This window comes from Aedes albopictus, chromosome 2, assembly GCF_035046485.1.
Source record: "Aedes albopictus strain Foshan chromosome 2, AalbF5, whole genome shotgun sequence".
NCBI classification, from domain to species: Eukaryota; Metazoa; Arthropoda; class Insecta; order Diptera; family Culicidae; genus Aedes; species Aedes albopictus.
Genome location: NC_085137.1, coordinates 42312714 through 42327783, shown reverse-complemented (window position 1 = coordinate 42327783; position 15070 = coordinate 42312714). Strand labels below are relative to the sequence as shown.

The 15070-nt window shown below is 39.9% G+C and overlaps 3 protein-coding genes across 3 annotated transcripts; 1 reads left to right on the top strand and 2 right to left on the bottom strand.

The window, feature by feature from the left end:
• Nucleotides 1–3916: 3916 nt before the first annotated feature.
• LOC115265814 (glycine-rich protein-like) lies at nt 3917–4492 on the bottom strand. The gene is made up of 2 exons (XM_029871759.2): nt 4380–4492; nt 3917–4314 (listed from the first exon to the last, which is right to left on the bottom strand). The coding sequence occupies exons 1-2, from the start codon at nt 4383–4385 to the stop codon at nt 3967–3969; spliced, it is 354 nt and encodes a 117-aa protein (XP_029727619.1). The 5' UTR covers nt 4386–4492; the 3' UTR covers nt 3917–3966.
• A 397-nt stretch (nt 4493–4889) lies between these two features.
• LOC109421186 (uncharacterized) lies at nt 4890–5702 on the top strand. Its single transcript, XM_019695680.3, has 2 exons — nt 4890–5157; nt 5222–5702. Exons 1-2 carry the CDS (start codon nt 5152–5154, stop codon nt 5567–5569), a joined length of 354 nt encoding a protein of 117 aa, XP_019551225.2. The 5' UTR covers nt 4890–5151; the 3' UTR covers nt 5570–5702.
• Nucleotides 5703–13333: 7631 nt separating this feature from the next.
• Nucleotides 13334–14068, bottom strand: LOC109432439 (adult cuticle protein 1). Its single transcript, XM_019708773.3, has 2 exons — nt 13912–14068; nt 13334–13846 (listed from the first exon to the last, which is right to left on the bottom strand). The coding sequence occupies exons 1-2, from the start codon at nt 13915–13917 to the stop codon at nt 13472–13474; spliced, it is 381 nt and encodes a 126-aa protein (XP_019564318.2). The 5' UTR covers nt 13918–14068; the 3' UTR covers nt 13334–13471.
• Nucleotides 14069–15070: the final 1002 nt, after the last annotated feature.

The following is a 15070-nucleotide window of genomic DNA, read 5'->3' as shown; positions in this document are numbered from 1 at the left end:
GGTGAAGAATGACTGTAGGTTCTTCTGACAATTCAGCCTGAGGACTTTCGGAGACTATTAGACTGCTTTGCCTCACTGAGCAGTCTTTTTCAAGTTTTTTGATTGGCAGAATGGGCAAAGGTTTGTGAGAAAGCCTGGAAATCCGTATTTCTCGCAGAAATCACGTTTTTCTTCAGGACAGTCCCGGAAATTATGCCCCTCATCATGGCAATTCAAACATAAACCACGCTTGATAGGGGTGTATGCTTTTACAATTCTCTGAAGAGCACTAGTACCACTTGAAGAAGGTTTCGGATCATCTTGCCTCTTGTTTTGCGACTGACTATTTCCCTGGCTAGTTCTTGGTTTCGATTGAAATTTTTGTTGATTACTCGTTTCCTCTTTCCTGTGTGTTGTGGGTTCATATTGGTTGGGAGGTTTTTTGTAATTGGGATTGTAATTTCGACCTTGGTATCCCCCTGGCTTGAAACCAGACTGGAACCTATTAACCGACTCATTACGACCTCGAAACTGTGACTGCTGACTGATCTCCTCAATATTATGCTTGGGTTTCTCAAATCTACTCTCCTTTCTCACGTAAAACTGCCAATTGATAGAATCAAATTTTTTTCCGAACTCTCTCATTCTAGGAATGGAATTCACGTTTGCTGCAAGCATCGCAGTTCTACAGTCTGCTCTCGTGTTGCGGAAAAGCACGTTAAACTTCCTATCATCATCCCATTGCCTGGACATACTACGAAAAATCCGTACCATGTCAAGATAGTAGTCCTGGAATTTCTCCCTCGGACCCTGTCGCCGTGCGTTGGCTAGACGTTCATATTGGAAATCGATATCAACAGGTAGGAACTCACTTTTCAGTTCTCTCACGAGATTCCCCCACGTATGCAACTCATTATTCCCGTTAACCTCCATGAACCACGACCTAGCCTTACGCGTAAAAAGGTGATGCGCCGACACGAACAGCTCTGCTTCTGTGTGAAGAATTAGCAATAAGTTAAAATTCACAAATAAAAAAAAAAAAAAAAAAAAAAAAAAAGCTCTGCTTCTGAAAAACCTTCCGATCTCGCGTTGAATTCTACCTCTTTGAGAAATTCGTTTAACCTTCTCCCGTTATCCATCCCATCGTACCTAACCGACCATTTATGTACTGGTAATCGACTGGTTTTCGGTCTATCTACGTCTATCTCTCTAACTCTCTGGATCTCTTGATGGGATGACTGTGGAAGTTTACTTCTCTCAGCTACGCTCTCTATGGAACCGTATTTTGATTTAACCCATTCATAAAAATCCTGCTCATTATGAACTCTCCCACACGCATCATCCTCACTTTGAATCGATCTACGTTCTACCGGTGTACTGATCTTTGGTTCTACCACGCGCGGCTTTGGAACCGACGAAGTTTCCAAAGCGTGAATCCGCTGAATCAGCTGATTCACAAACTCCTTCAATTTCGCATTTTCTTCTGCAAGTTCCGGCACTTTTTCCTTCTCGCTACTACTAACACCTCCTACCGCGCCTTCTGGTTCTATATCACCATTCTCATTCTCCTGCTCTCTATCCGGCTCATTATTCTCATATTCATTCGTCTCACCGGTCGCGATCTGGGCTAACGGATTACCTAAATCTTGTCCACCTATTTGCTCACGCATCTGCCTTAAGCTTTCGTTTAAAATTTTCAGTTCCGCCTCTCTCACTTCTGTGAGAGGTGATGTAATAGAATAAAATTTAGCCAGCAATCTGATACACTCTCCTGCTATCATTGCTACACTGTTCAAATCTTCTTCCGCTTCTAAGTACGACTTCAACCGTTTAGTTCTGAACAAAATGTGGATGAGCTTCGATTTGAATTTTTGATCGGGTGCTTTTTGCACCTTTCTCCCCTCTAATATACATTTTATTGCCTGTAGCTTTCCATCACACCATTTCAACTCGTCGTTTAAGTCAATTTCGTCGTATTTGTAAGTAATCTTCTCTTTATTCTCTTTTTCAGCTTTCAACAACGTCCTCAAAGCTCTCTCCTGCTTGCTACGCGATTCGTCTCTCATGTCGACATCCCGAATCAACAATTCGTGGTCCAACTCATCATCAGCAAGATGAGCGGCATTTAACGCAAAATACTGCGCCTGCAACTGAGACAAATCCATCATCCAACGTCGTCGTACGAATGAAGCAGCAAAAAATTGAAAATTTGAATGAAACTAGTACGCTTGAGCGGTTTTTCACGCTGAAAAAAGAAAATTTTAAAATCCTAAGTAATTGAAAAACCTAACAATTTAAAAATCCTAGTAATTTGAAAATCCTAAAAATTTGAAATTCTAGTTTTAAGAGATCAGAAATAAACCACGTTTCTCTTTGGTGTTTCACTCACACAATCCGAAATCGCACCACACACGGATGAATAGTCTGCTCCGCTATTTAATTCAATGAACTACTGGTTCGTTTTCCAATCAATCGCTTTTTACTCCTTTACGGACTATCAAAACCCCTCCGAATACAATGAAAAATTTTATGATCTATGCCAGGAATTCACCTCCAAATACGTTCCAATAACTTTCTTCCGCGAAGGCCTGGATGTTTTCCCAGAGACTTCAGTCCTAGTCAGCTAGTACAAACGTGATTTTACACTTAATCAAGTGATTTTAAGCAGCTGCAGCCTACAAGAAACTGATAGTGAATCAATTTTATGTTGGGCGCCAAAGTGTAAGTATTGGGTAGTCAGTCGGGAGTACTACAGAGACTCCCCGACTCAATGGCCTCAGGGTCGGCACGTTCACTACACGTTACTCGCGGGCAGGTAGTTCTCACATAAAATGGAGGAAAACCACAGCACTTTTACACTTTCTACACCAGTTTATTGCTCAACTACGCTTTATTTCTAGGCTATTCCTGGCACTTTCTACTCCCACTTTCTTAATTCTATCTGACCTTTTCTGTTGCGGGGCCCCTTCTCCTTCTGCTCCACCACCTCTCCTTCCTCGTTTCCAACGGCGACTCGCGTACGGGCGTGGATCCTCGGCTCGGCTTCCAGGGGGTGGCTTATTCGGACTCGCGCTGCTCCGTATTCCGGCCTGCTACTCGTCCGCGTCCTACCGATATTATAACGGATCGGTCTTCGGCTTTTGCCGGAATGGCTCACGGACTCACGGGCTTCGTAGGGCGCTGCACGGGGTTTTAAACCAAAAAACGGCGGGGTTCTGATGTCCTCTTCGCCTCCTTTCCACCTCTTCACACTCCTTCTGTAACTTTTCACTTTTCAAGCTATCGCTTCTAATATCACCAACTTTTCCAATTCCAAACGTTCTCAACTTTTAAACTATCCTGATCAACGGACTTCAGATAAGTGAGCCTGAAACATGGAGTCATCGACCGCTTCGAGGTTCATGACCTCGTACCTCGGTCATCGCCCCTAATCCCATTTTATATTTCTTAATGGCCCCGTTACGCCACCCCTCATGGCCGCCCAAGGATGGTAACCGTCCATCTGGCGGTGGGTTTTGGTACTTCGGTGGGTGGATGATGGCGATCATCTCGTAGGGTGGTGGAGCCTGATCCTAGCTAACCCTATCGCTGTCGGGAGTTAAGCTGGGAAAAACCTACATTCATGACGAATACTACCTGCTTTTTTAAACATTCACGGTTTTCACAAAATTACACAAAATTCTCGGTAGTACATACGACACGAATTATACAACACTTACACTTCCAAGATGTAGTTCGCAGATTATTTAGCTTTAAACTGAATAGGACTCTTTCAGCCCCTATGGTCACAGCAGTAAAAGCATGGGTATTCAGCATGACCATGTGACAGGTTCGATTCCCACCAGGACCAGGAACTTTTCGTAATGGAAATTTCCTTGATTTCTTTGGGCATCGATTGTCTTTGTGCTTGCCACACGATACACACATCAAATGTTTCAAATCTAAAATTGCAGTATTGGTATTTTATTAAGGATCAATATAAAAACATTACAACCAGTACTTGTTATATCCCAGACCGTATCCATGACCATATCCGTATCCGCCATAGTTCCACAGACCGTTGTCAACCACCTTTGTAACAACCGGAGCAGAGTATCCCCAGCTCTTTCCGTAGACTGGCCAGCTTCCATACACGTTCGGGTAGGCAGCGTACTTTCCGTAGCCGACTTCTGGACCCACAGCGACCTTACCGCCATACAATCCACCGTAGGCTGGCCAAACCGTGCTGGTCTTCACGGGCCATGGGTTGGCATAGGCCACAACATCGTTTGCATATGGAGCAGGGGATCCTTCGGCGCTGATGGCCAGAACCAGGGCGATGATGGCAATGGTGAGCTGTGAGGAATTTGATAAAGATGAGAATCTTGATGATAATCAAAAGTCAATTTGCAGATAAGTACCTTCATTGTTTCAGTTGTCAGTTGAGCTGGATTGTACACTTTGAGCAATTTCAGATGACTGATGTCCAGAAATAAAATCAGATTCTTTTTATAACAGCCACGCTATCAACATGTGCAATACTGTGTGATCAACGTTCTTTATGAGGTTCAAATACCTCTACGAGCACTGTAAATACACTATCGAATTCCTGCCAAGGTCAGGCTATGACTTTGTTCTACACAACTTAAAACAGCAAACCACATTTATCACACTCAATTGCGAAATCACCAGGTGTGACCGAGAAGAGGCATCAATAATTTTCGCATTAAGTATTTGTTTCAGTATGTTTCACCCGACTGCGCACGAAAAGGAAAAAGGCCTCCAGGAATTATAAATAGGTCAGTGTTAGTGAACTCAGACAACCATTAAGTATTTGTTTCAGTATGTTTCACCCGACTGCGCACGAAAAGGAAAAAGGCCTCCAGGAATTATAAATAGGTCAGTGTTAGTGAACTCAGACAACCTAACCAATCTTTCACTCGATTTAATAGAGACGAACCAGCCAAGGGCTGAAAGTCTCTTTAATAAAGACAAATCAATCAATCAAAATCACTCGATTTCAATCGTATTGCCTTCTAGAAAAATGCTTCAGTTCTAAACTGGGTCCTTTACAATTGAATTTTATCATTCAAACTGGGTTTAGTATAAATGAAGAAGGTTTATCACGGATGACATCAGTTCACAAAGTGTTTCAAAGGATTAACAACGTGAAGCAAGTGTGATAGCTTGAAAATGAAGGTAAGCATCTTTAAAAAAGTTGTACCATATTCGATGAAAATTTGAACCAAATATTAATCTACAGTTCACCATTGCCGTCATCGCCCTGGTTTTGGCCATCAGCGCCAAAGCATCTCCTGCTCCATATGCCCACGATGTCGTGGCCTATGCCAATCCATGGCCCGTGAAGACCAGCACGGTTTGGCCAGCCTATGGTAAATTGTACGGTGGTAAGGTTGCTGTTGTCCCAGATGCTGTCTACGCAAAGTACGCTGCCTACCCGAATGTGTATGGGAACTGGCCAGTCTACGGAAAGAGCTGGGGATATTCTGCTCCGGTTGTCTCCAAAGTGGTTGACAATGGTCTGTGGAACTACGGTGGATACGGATATGGCAATGGATACGGCCTGGGATATAACAAGTACTGGCTGTAAGGTTCCTGTAATGATTCGAGAATAAAATATCAATATCGCAATGTTTTACCAAATTCTTTTTTTTTTGCTTTCGCCTCATTGAACAATAACTCTTCGTAAAAAAATGTTGTTCATTCCGTTAAGGATTAAGTGAAAAAAATTGACCGCCACACAGTCCATCTCTCAGTTTATGCAGCCTGGAAGAAGCGAAATGGCGCGGAAATTGAATTGCAGTGCCGTTCCCAAGAAACTTCGTACCGAGAGCTTAAATCTTCAGGGATAAAGATGGAAGCATCTTGACGAACGAACGAGAGATGATGACCATGGCAACAGACGAAACGACTACACCAGAGCAGTAGAGGATAGAAGTTAAGGATGCCACTCACCAGCTTAAAATCAACAAAGCAGCTGTTAAGGAATGTATCGCAGCTGAACTCATCAAGACGGGTTCATAAAAGTCAGCCTTCAGTCTGCATCGGTTGATGGTCAGTATCTGAAAAACGAAAAGCTACTGGAGGCAAGAAAGGAAAAAATCCTTCTGGAATTTCTCCAAGACTTTTACCAAGAATTCTTCAAAGAATTCCTCCAGGTATTCCTTCAAAAATATCTTCCAAGAATTCCTCCAAGAATTTCTCCAGGGTATTCTCAAGAAATTCCTCGAAAATTCTTCCAGGAATTCCTCAAAGAATCACAAGAATTTCTCCAGGAAGTCCTCCAACACTTTCCCAAAAAATTCTCCAAGAATTGCTCCAAAGATTCCTTCAAGAATTTCTCAAGAAACTCTTCGAAGAATTCCTCCAAAAACCTGCAATGAAATTTTCCAAAAATTATTCCAGGAATTCCTCCGAGATTTCTTTCAGGTATTTCTTCAGAAATTCTTCCAGAAATTCGTCAAGAAACGTTTCAAGGAACTTCTTCAGAAATTAATTCAGGAATTCTTCCAGGAACTTTTTCAGGAATTCTTCGAAGAATTCTTCCAGGAATTTCCCCAGGGATTTTCAAAGGTTTTTTTTTAAGAATTAGTCCAGAAATTCCTCCATGAATATCTCCAAGACCCTTCAGAACACCATTAGAAAATACTCCTACGATTACCCTAAGAAATCGTCCGAGATCTCAGAATCCTCAGAAAATCTTCCAAAAATTTCATATGGAATAACGCCGAAAAATTCCTCTCGAAATTACTCCTAGAGCTCCTTCAGGCATTACTGTGGGAATGTCTCCTGGAACTCCTTCAGGAATTCCTCCAGGAATTCCCTCATAAATTCTTTTTGGAATTATAGCAGGAAATGTGCCAGAAATACCCCCGAAATTACTCCCGAAATGCCTTCAGGCAGTCCGCCAGGGATTCTTGAAGAATTCATGCGATGGTATGTGAAGGAATTTTTAAAGAATTTCTTGGGGTATTTCTTAGAGGAATTTCAAGAGGATTTCCTGCAGTACTTCCTATAAGAATTCATGAATTAATTTCTGGAGGAATTCCTGAAACAATTCCTGGAGGAATTCCTGGAATATTTCCGGGAGGAATTCTTAAAAATTTTCCTGGAACAATTCCTGGAGTAATTTCTGAACAAATTTCTGGAGTATTTTCTGGACGAATTTTTGGAATACACCCTGGAGGAATCCCTGATGGAATTCCTTGAGAAATCCCTGAAGGAATTTCTTGAGGAATTCCTGAAGAAAAACCCTGGAAGAATTCCTTGATGAATTACTGATGGAATTCCTGGAAAATATTCTGAAGGATTTCACGGGGAAATTCATGGAGGAGTTCTGGAGGAATCTGTAGAGAATATTTTGGAGCTGTTACGAAAAGAACCAATGGAGGAATCTTTGAAGGAATTAGTTGATGACTTCCTGAAAGACTTCCATTAAGAATTCCAAGCGGAAGCCTTGGAAGAATCCCCTGATGAATTTCTTGAGAAGTCCCTGGAGGAATTTTCCAATCTACGTAGTAAACTATGTTTTAAATTAAAAGGTTATACATGTTGTGCGTGGAAATAATGAAAAGTTTGAAATTTTGTATAAGTATGAAGACATATTTTATTTTGTCATGCTTAGTACAATATTTAATGGGTAAAATCAGCTTGATAACATAAAAATAGTACCAATTACCGAAGGAATAACCAATTACACCAGGAACTCCTCAAAAATTCCTTCAAAAACATCCTTCTGGAATTCCTCTAAGACTTTTGCCAAGAATTCCTCAAAGAACCCCTCCAGGTATTCCTTCAAAAATTTCTGCCAAGAATTCCTCCAAGATTTTTTTCAGAAATTTCTCAAGAAATTCCACGAAAATTCTTCCAGGAATCACTCTAGGTATTCCTCCATCAGAATTTCTCCAGGAAGTCCTCCAACACTTTTGCCAAGAAATTCTTCAAGAATTCTTCCAAGGATTCCTTCATGAATTTCTCAAGAAACTCTTCGAAGAATTCCTCCAGAAACCTGCAAGAAAATTTTCAAAAAATTACTCAAGGGTTCCTCCAAAATTTCTTTCAAGCATTTCTCCAGAAATTCTTCCAGGAATTCGTCAAGAAATTTTTCAAGGAATTTCTTCAGAAATTCCTTCATGAATAGCTCCAGGACCCTTCAGGAAACCCTTGGAAAAACTCCTGCGCTTGCTCTAAGAAATCGTCCTAGATGGAGGATCATCCTCAGAAAGTCTACCATTTTTTTTTTTAAGAAATAACGCCGACAAAATCCTCCCGAAATTACTCCTAGAACTCCTTCAGGCATTGCTCTGGGAATTTCTCGTGGAGCTCCTTCAGGAATTCCTCCAGGAGTTTTCTCATATTTCTTTTTTTTTGGTTATACCAGGAAATCTTCCAGAAGTACCCCCCGAAAGTACTCCCGAAATGCCTTCAGGAAGTCCTCCTGGAATTTTTGAGGAATTCATGTGATGGTATGTGAAGGAATTTTTTAAGACTTTCCTGGGGCATTTCCTGTGAGAATTCATGAATTAATTTCTGGAGGTATTCCTGAAACAATTCCTGGAGGAATTCCTGGAATATTTCCGGGAGGAATTCTTAAAGCATTTCCTGAAGTAATTTCTGAAGAAATTTCTGGAATATTTGCTGAATGTTTTTTTGTAATATATCCTGGAGTACATCCTGGAGGAATTCCTAGAGGAATCCCTGAAGGAATTCCTTGAAGAATTCCTTACGGAATCCCTGAAGGAATTCCTTGGTTAATGACTGAATTTAGAGAATTTCTCGGAGCTGTTACGGGAAGAATTTATGGAGGAATCTTTAGAGGAATTAGTTGAGGACTTCCTTAAGGAATTCCATTAAGAATTCCCAGCGGAAGCCTTAGAAGAATATCTTGATGAAATTCTTGAGAAGCCCCTGAAGGAATTTTTGAATGAATTTGTGATGGAATTCTTAAAGGAATTTCTGATTGTATCTGTTGCGGAATTTCTGGAGGAGTCCCAGGAGAAATCCCTGGAGGAAACTTTGAAGGAATTCAGGGATGAACCCTTGCAGGAAATTCACGGAGGAATCCCCTGAGGAATTGCTTTGGGAATCCTTGGAGGGATTCCTGGTAGACTCCCTGTAGGATTTCCTGGCGGAATTCTGGGAGTAATCTCAGCAGAATTTCATGGAGAAAATCCTGGATAAATTCCAGGAGGAAATCTAGGACGAATTCTTAATTGAATCCCGGACGAATCTCTGGAGACATCCCTGGAATGATTCGAGGTGGAATCCCTTTGATAATTCCTGAAGGCGTTCCACAAGGAATCTCGTGAGGAGTTTCAGGAGGAATCTTAGTGGAAAATTTTGGGAAGAACTTCTGTACGAATTGCTGGAGGAATTCAGGGATGAATTTTTGAAGGAATTCCTAGAGAAATCCCTGGAAGAATTTCTGGAGGACACTATCGAGGAATTTCTGAAAGAATCCCTTGATGAATTCCTAAATGAATTAGCAGTTATCCTTGGATAAAGTCCTGGTAGAGGTTGACTTAGATCACCAAGTGAATGTTGCTAAGTTATCAGAAGTTCACTCTAAGGCTCTAAGAGAAGCGTAGATTATATTTCGTGATCATCCGCTACAATAAAAATATCCAAATACTTACAGATATTGCGACCCATACTTCCAAATACAATGAGGTCCATTTATATGCCAGTGTACACCCAACTAGCAACACACAGAGATACTCGTAATATTATGAGGTACAACAGACACAATCGTGAAAGAATTAAACCGATAGAGTGAAGAGAAACAAGAGTAGAGCATGTAGAACTTGAACGTCCTAACTCCAGAATAGTTTGGAAAGCCTGGTATAACCCGTGAATGTACCAAAGGCATTATAGTTGTGCACTGAGGCTCCATCAGCAGTATAGACTACATTCCACGAATATTTTTTACAATTAAAGCATGATACAGTATGTACACTCCCGTTCAAAAGTTTGGGGTCACCCCCTCAAAAACATGTCATGTTTTTAGGCCCATATATCCGCCAACTTGCGTCCGATTTCAAAACCGTAGGTTTCATTCAAAAGATAATAAGTCAAAGAAACTTTGAACATGATTTAAAAGAAACTTTTTCAAAAAAATTTGTACCTATGTAAACTTAACCCAAAGTTGCCAAATTTTCTAAAAAATGAATATAAACTTACGGCAGTGTATCTGGAAGTTGGGTCGACCAAATTTTAAGATGAGAGCGGTAATATGACCCATTTTCTATTAGCTTTCAACTGCTTTTTACAGAACTAAGCTAAAAAATCTAGAAAAAAAGTTTTTAAGTAAATTAATCCTTGATGTCATCGACCAAAAGTTTGGGGTCACCCCTCAATATGATGTATCGGCCAAAAGTTTGGGGTCACTTTTGTAAAACATGGAAAAGTGATTTGGTGATATATTCGTCATCTATAGTTCAATTTTAATTATTTTTGGCTCATTTCAAAGATAATTACCGTAAAACGGGGTATCTTTGATAATGCGGGTAACTTTGCTAGTGCGGCAGGCATTGTGTAATTTATATTATAACTATGATTCCTTCTACCAGTTAAGAAAAAGGTAAACGTAAATCAATTCTATACATATGAAAGTTCATCTTAGACTATTTTCATTAAAATCTAGTTTATATACAACTTTTTGGACAAAAAATAAAAATTGTTGATATTTTTGTCATTTATCAACCCCTTCAAACAATCTGCTATACGACTTCGTTACAACTATTTTTTCAATGAATGGACTCTTATTCTCGATAGATTCATCATAGTAGATTCCAAATCTGGCCTTGAATCTCTTAACGAAGTGTGTTTTTACGAATTGGAAGCAATTTTGTAAATTGGGATATTAATCTCCATACATTGATAAACGCCTAAAAGTATGCAATGCCCTTGTAATTTCATGTAGATAAATATGTGTTGTGCAAAATTTGTTAATAAAACATTTTAAAACTATCCAAAAAAGAAAACTAAGCATGAATAGCATGTAATCATATGTTGATGTACCGTTAAGCATTTATTATTACAAAGATAATGAGTTTTGATTGCTAAATTTATTGTGTTTTGCGCTCAATATTTATTAAAAAATCAATGTTTTGATATAAAAATTCTATCTAATATATTCCACAAGCCTTCTCTCATCATGTACATGCTCCTAAGATTTCAATCTGTGATTATTTTTTGAGATTTGATGTGTTTTTAGGGCATTATCAAAGTTACCCCAAAATGAAAATCTGATTTTCGGTTATATGAAAAAATAAAAGTTATCAAAAATATTTCAGGTTATTGAATCTTTTAATTGCAATTGATAACTGATACCCCAGTACTTGTTTTAAAAATATAAAACTCGGGGAAATACTGTTACATGTAAAAATATTGAGAAAATTCGCTGAAAAACTACACAAGTTTACAAAATAAAACGAAAGTCGTGAACTTCTGTCAACGACCAAAGTTTTTGAAGCACAATTTAGTGCTGATTTCGAAACCGACCTTCAAAAAATTTTAAGTAGAATAGTTTTTGAGTTTTAGCTCAATATCGAGTTTTGCAACTTTTCAAAATATGTAATTTACTAAAATTCAAATATATTGCGTTTTGTTTAACCAATTTTAAATCTTTTTCCATAAATTAAAAGCTGAATACAATACCATTCGAACATCTGAATACAGGTTTTGCATCAGATTGATGAAATTCAAGATATTGGCGAGTTTTAGGGATAATCTTCTTAAATTTTAGCAAAATTTCCAAAATTTTTTGAGGAAATGTATTTTTTTCAATAAGAAAAAAACAACTTAAAAATTCTTTCTCGACGTTTATTTGACATATCATATGTAGGCGAGTTACAGTAAAAGTTTTAGCTCAATCGGAGCATTGATTACGGAGAATGAGATGTTTGAAGTGAGCGACTTTGCTTAAAAATAGAACAAAAATCGATTTCAAATCATCAACCTTGTATGGAAAGTCGAAAAAATTTCCGCTCTACTGTAATTTTTTTCCTTCGCGTTTTCGAACTCAGGGCATGATTCTACACCAAAAACGATCATCAGCTTACCGAGTTCAAAAATGCTGTAAACTAGTGCTATCAAAGTTACCCCATTTTACGGTAACTAAATTTACGTTTGATGTCTTCAACTTAACGTATTTAACGATTTTTATATATAAAAATGTTATGTAAAGTTAGCACATTTTACCACGCTTCAAAAAATGAGGCAACTTTACGTTAAGTTTTAGTATGTAAATTTCAACAAATATGTGTGGTTCAATGTCTATGCAGTAAGTATCATTCATTTTGTTTCAAATAAGCCAAGAAGAATTAAAATTGAATTAAAGATGACAAAGATATCAACACATCACTTTTCCATGTTTTACGATAGTGACCCCAAACTTTTGACCGATACAGCATTTTGAGGGGTAACCCCAAACTTTTGGTCGATGACATCAAGGATTAATTTACTTAATAACATGTTTTCTAGATTTTTTAGCTAAGTTCTGTAAAAAGCAGTTGAAAGCTAATAGAAAATGGGTCATATTACCGCTCTCATCTTAAAATTTGGTCGACCCAACTTCCAGCGACACTGCCGTAAGTTTATATTCATTTTTTAGAAAATTTGGCAACTTTGGGTTAAGTTTACATACTAAATTTTTTGAAAAAGTTTCTTTTAAATCATGTTCAAAGTTTCTTTGACTTATTATCTTTTGAATGAAACCTAGGGTTTTGGAATCGGACGCAAATTGGCGGAGTTATGGGCCTAAAAAAAAGACATGTTTTTGAGGGGGTGACCCCAAACTTTTGTACGGGAGTGTAGATATCGTAACCCAAACGTCAAAGTGTATTGGAGGCCATTTTTATTTCATGGAATGTCCAACTACTACAATATCAAGTTGCTCGTAGCATTGCGAGGTCTAGCGGACATCAACGTGACGAAATTTCTGGAACAGAGTAAACACAAATGACGGTAGATCCAGAAGATCTTAAGAAAATGAATTCCAGAATAGTTTGGATGACCTAGATTACTCAAACCATGTACCATGAATTTTCTAACGGTGCTTTGAGGCTTTTTGATTCCGTAGACTTCTGTGATCATTCATCGTGTATGAAATTTGGTTTAGAAAGTTGCATTTGTGACGCAAACTTCGGAGTACTTCAACAGACTATGATGGGTAGTAATACATTGCATGTCAAGGATCAGTCATAACTATTGAAGATTAACAAAACGATGAAATTTGAGCAAAAATACGTGGAATTCAAAAAAAATACAATCTCCGGACTAGCGATACGGAGTCGTGGGTTCGAATCACACCAAAACAAACGATAAGAAGATCTAATATTTAAGCATAACACACTTTTTAGTATAACTCACTTTCAATTTATTCACCAGAAATCCAGCTCACAGTCAAATTATAAGAAAAACACGAGTCACAATTAGTCCGTTTCTCCTCTTAGAAAAAAACATCACACACCGCTGTTGCACCTCACTCGATTCAATTGGTTCCCGCAGCCGGTTCCAGATTGAGCTGCTGCTGGGACATCTCATGTCCGGGCAGAGGGGCCTCGTGGATGGCACCTCGGTTGGCGGCCAAGTAGCGAGCCTCCTTCTGGAGCAGCAGGGCCGGGGCAGAGTAGGCCAGCGGAGCACTGGCGTACGCGTAGTAGGGCGCACTAGCATAGGCCAGAGGTGCTCCGTACGCACTGGGAGCGTAGGCCCATGGAGCGGCGATCAGCTTCGGGGCCGAATTACTCTGAACTACGGTGGTGTGAGGCAGGGTGTAGGCCCAAGGAGCTGCACTATACACCAACGGCGCGTAACTGGCCTGGGCAACAACGGCGAAAGCCACCATGACTACAGCTGCGATGCACTGCGAAGAAATTAGAACCGTTAGCTATCCCGCTGGGATCCTCCAGGGCAAACGGCAGAACTTACCTTCATGATTGCTATTTGGAATACGGTATTTTTCGGGGCGGAGATGATTTCCTCGAGGCAAACAGATGAACTCTGATGCTGCCAGGACGCCTGGGATCGCTTTTATACACTGGAGTAAAAACCACCAGCCCGTGTGGTTGGCGGAGGCAAAGCCGAGGAGTCTCATCCCGGAACGGTGGTAGAACAGTAGGTTTCAGCTTCGTACGTAATTTGTTCTGCCTCCCATTACCCGTCCTCAGCCATCGAACGTAACTCGTACACGTACAGCTATTGCTAGAAAGCAACGCCACGCCGCCACCGTCGCGCACGCCTCGCAAACGCAAACGATCCTCGAGTACGAACGGAGGAAAGATATAAGACAAGAAGCCATCGGGAAGTCATTCAATCAAAAAAAGAAGTTTGCTACAAATTCTATAGGTAAGTGCGCGACATGGGCGAGAATCGCTCGCTACACCGCCGCCGCCACGCCACGGTGGACGACGCCCACTGCACGGTGGGATTGACGGTTGGATCCGGCGTGCAAAAATTAAATAATGTCCACTGTCTTAAGGCGCGCGCCAGTGGTATTGATCCGGGACGTTCGATCCTTGTAGGGGAGCGTGTTTCGTTCTGATGTGTGGCTGACTGACACGAGGGGCGGATTATTTGACGGCGAAGCATTGAATTCAAATATTGCGCAACGAGTTTGTTGACACTGAGCTGCAATATGACGGAACCCGGATTTATTTGTTTGTTCACGTAACTTCATAACTAGTCTAACCTAATTGATATTCAGTCGAGTTACAAGTCTGAGCAATGAGCAGGATAACGGTAATACATTAAAACCCAAATTTACGGTCACTTTATTTGCACAAAGCTCGACTTTTCGGGCCCGTATGAAGTTGATCACCAATTGGGTTCTTTAGGGGTATCCGGATTATTTCATAATCGGATTCTCCACCCAAAAATTAGTCGAAATCCAAAATTTCATAATTTTTGGAGTCCGGGAACTATTTTTAAAATGCATTTAAAGTTTGTATGGGGAAAATTTTTTGTTCGGGTCGAACTGTCACTTTAACGATTGAACTGTCATTCTATCCACGAAAATTAAAATTGTTTTGTTGATTTAACCATCAAAACAAAGGTGTTGGAATCCAATAAAATCACGTTATACTCAGAA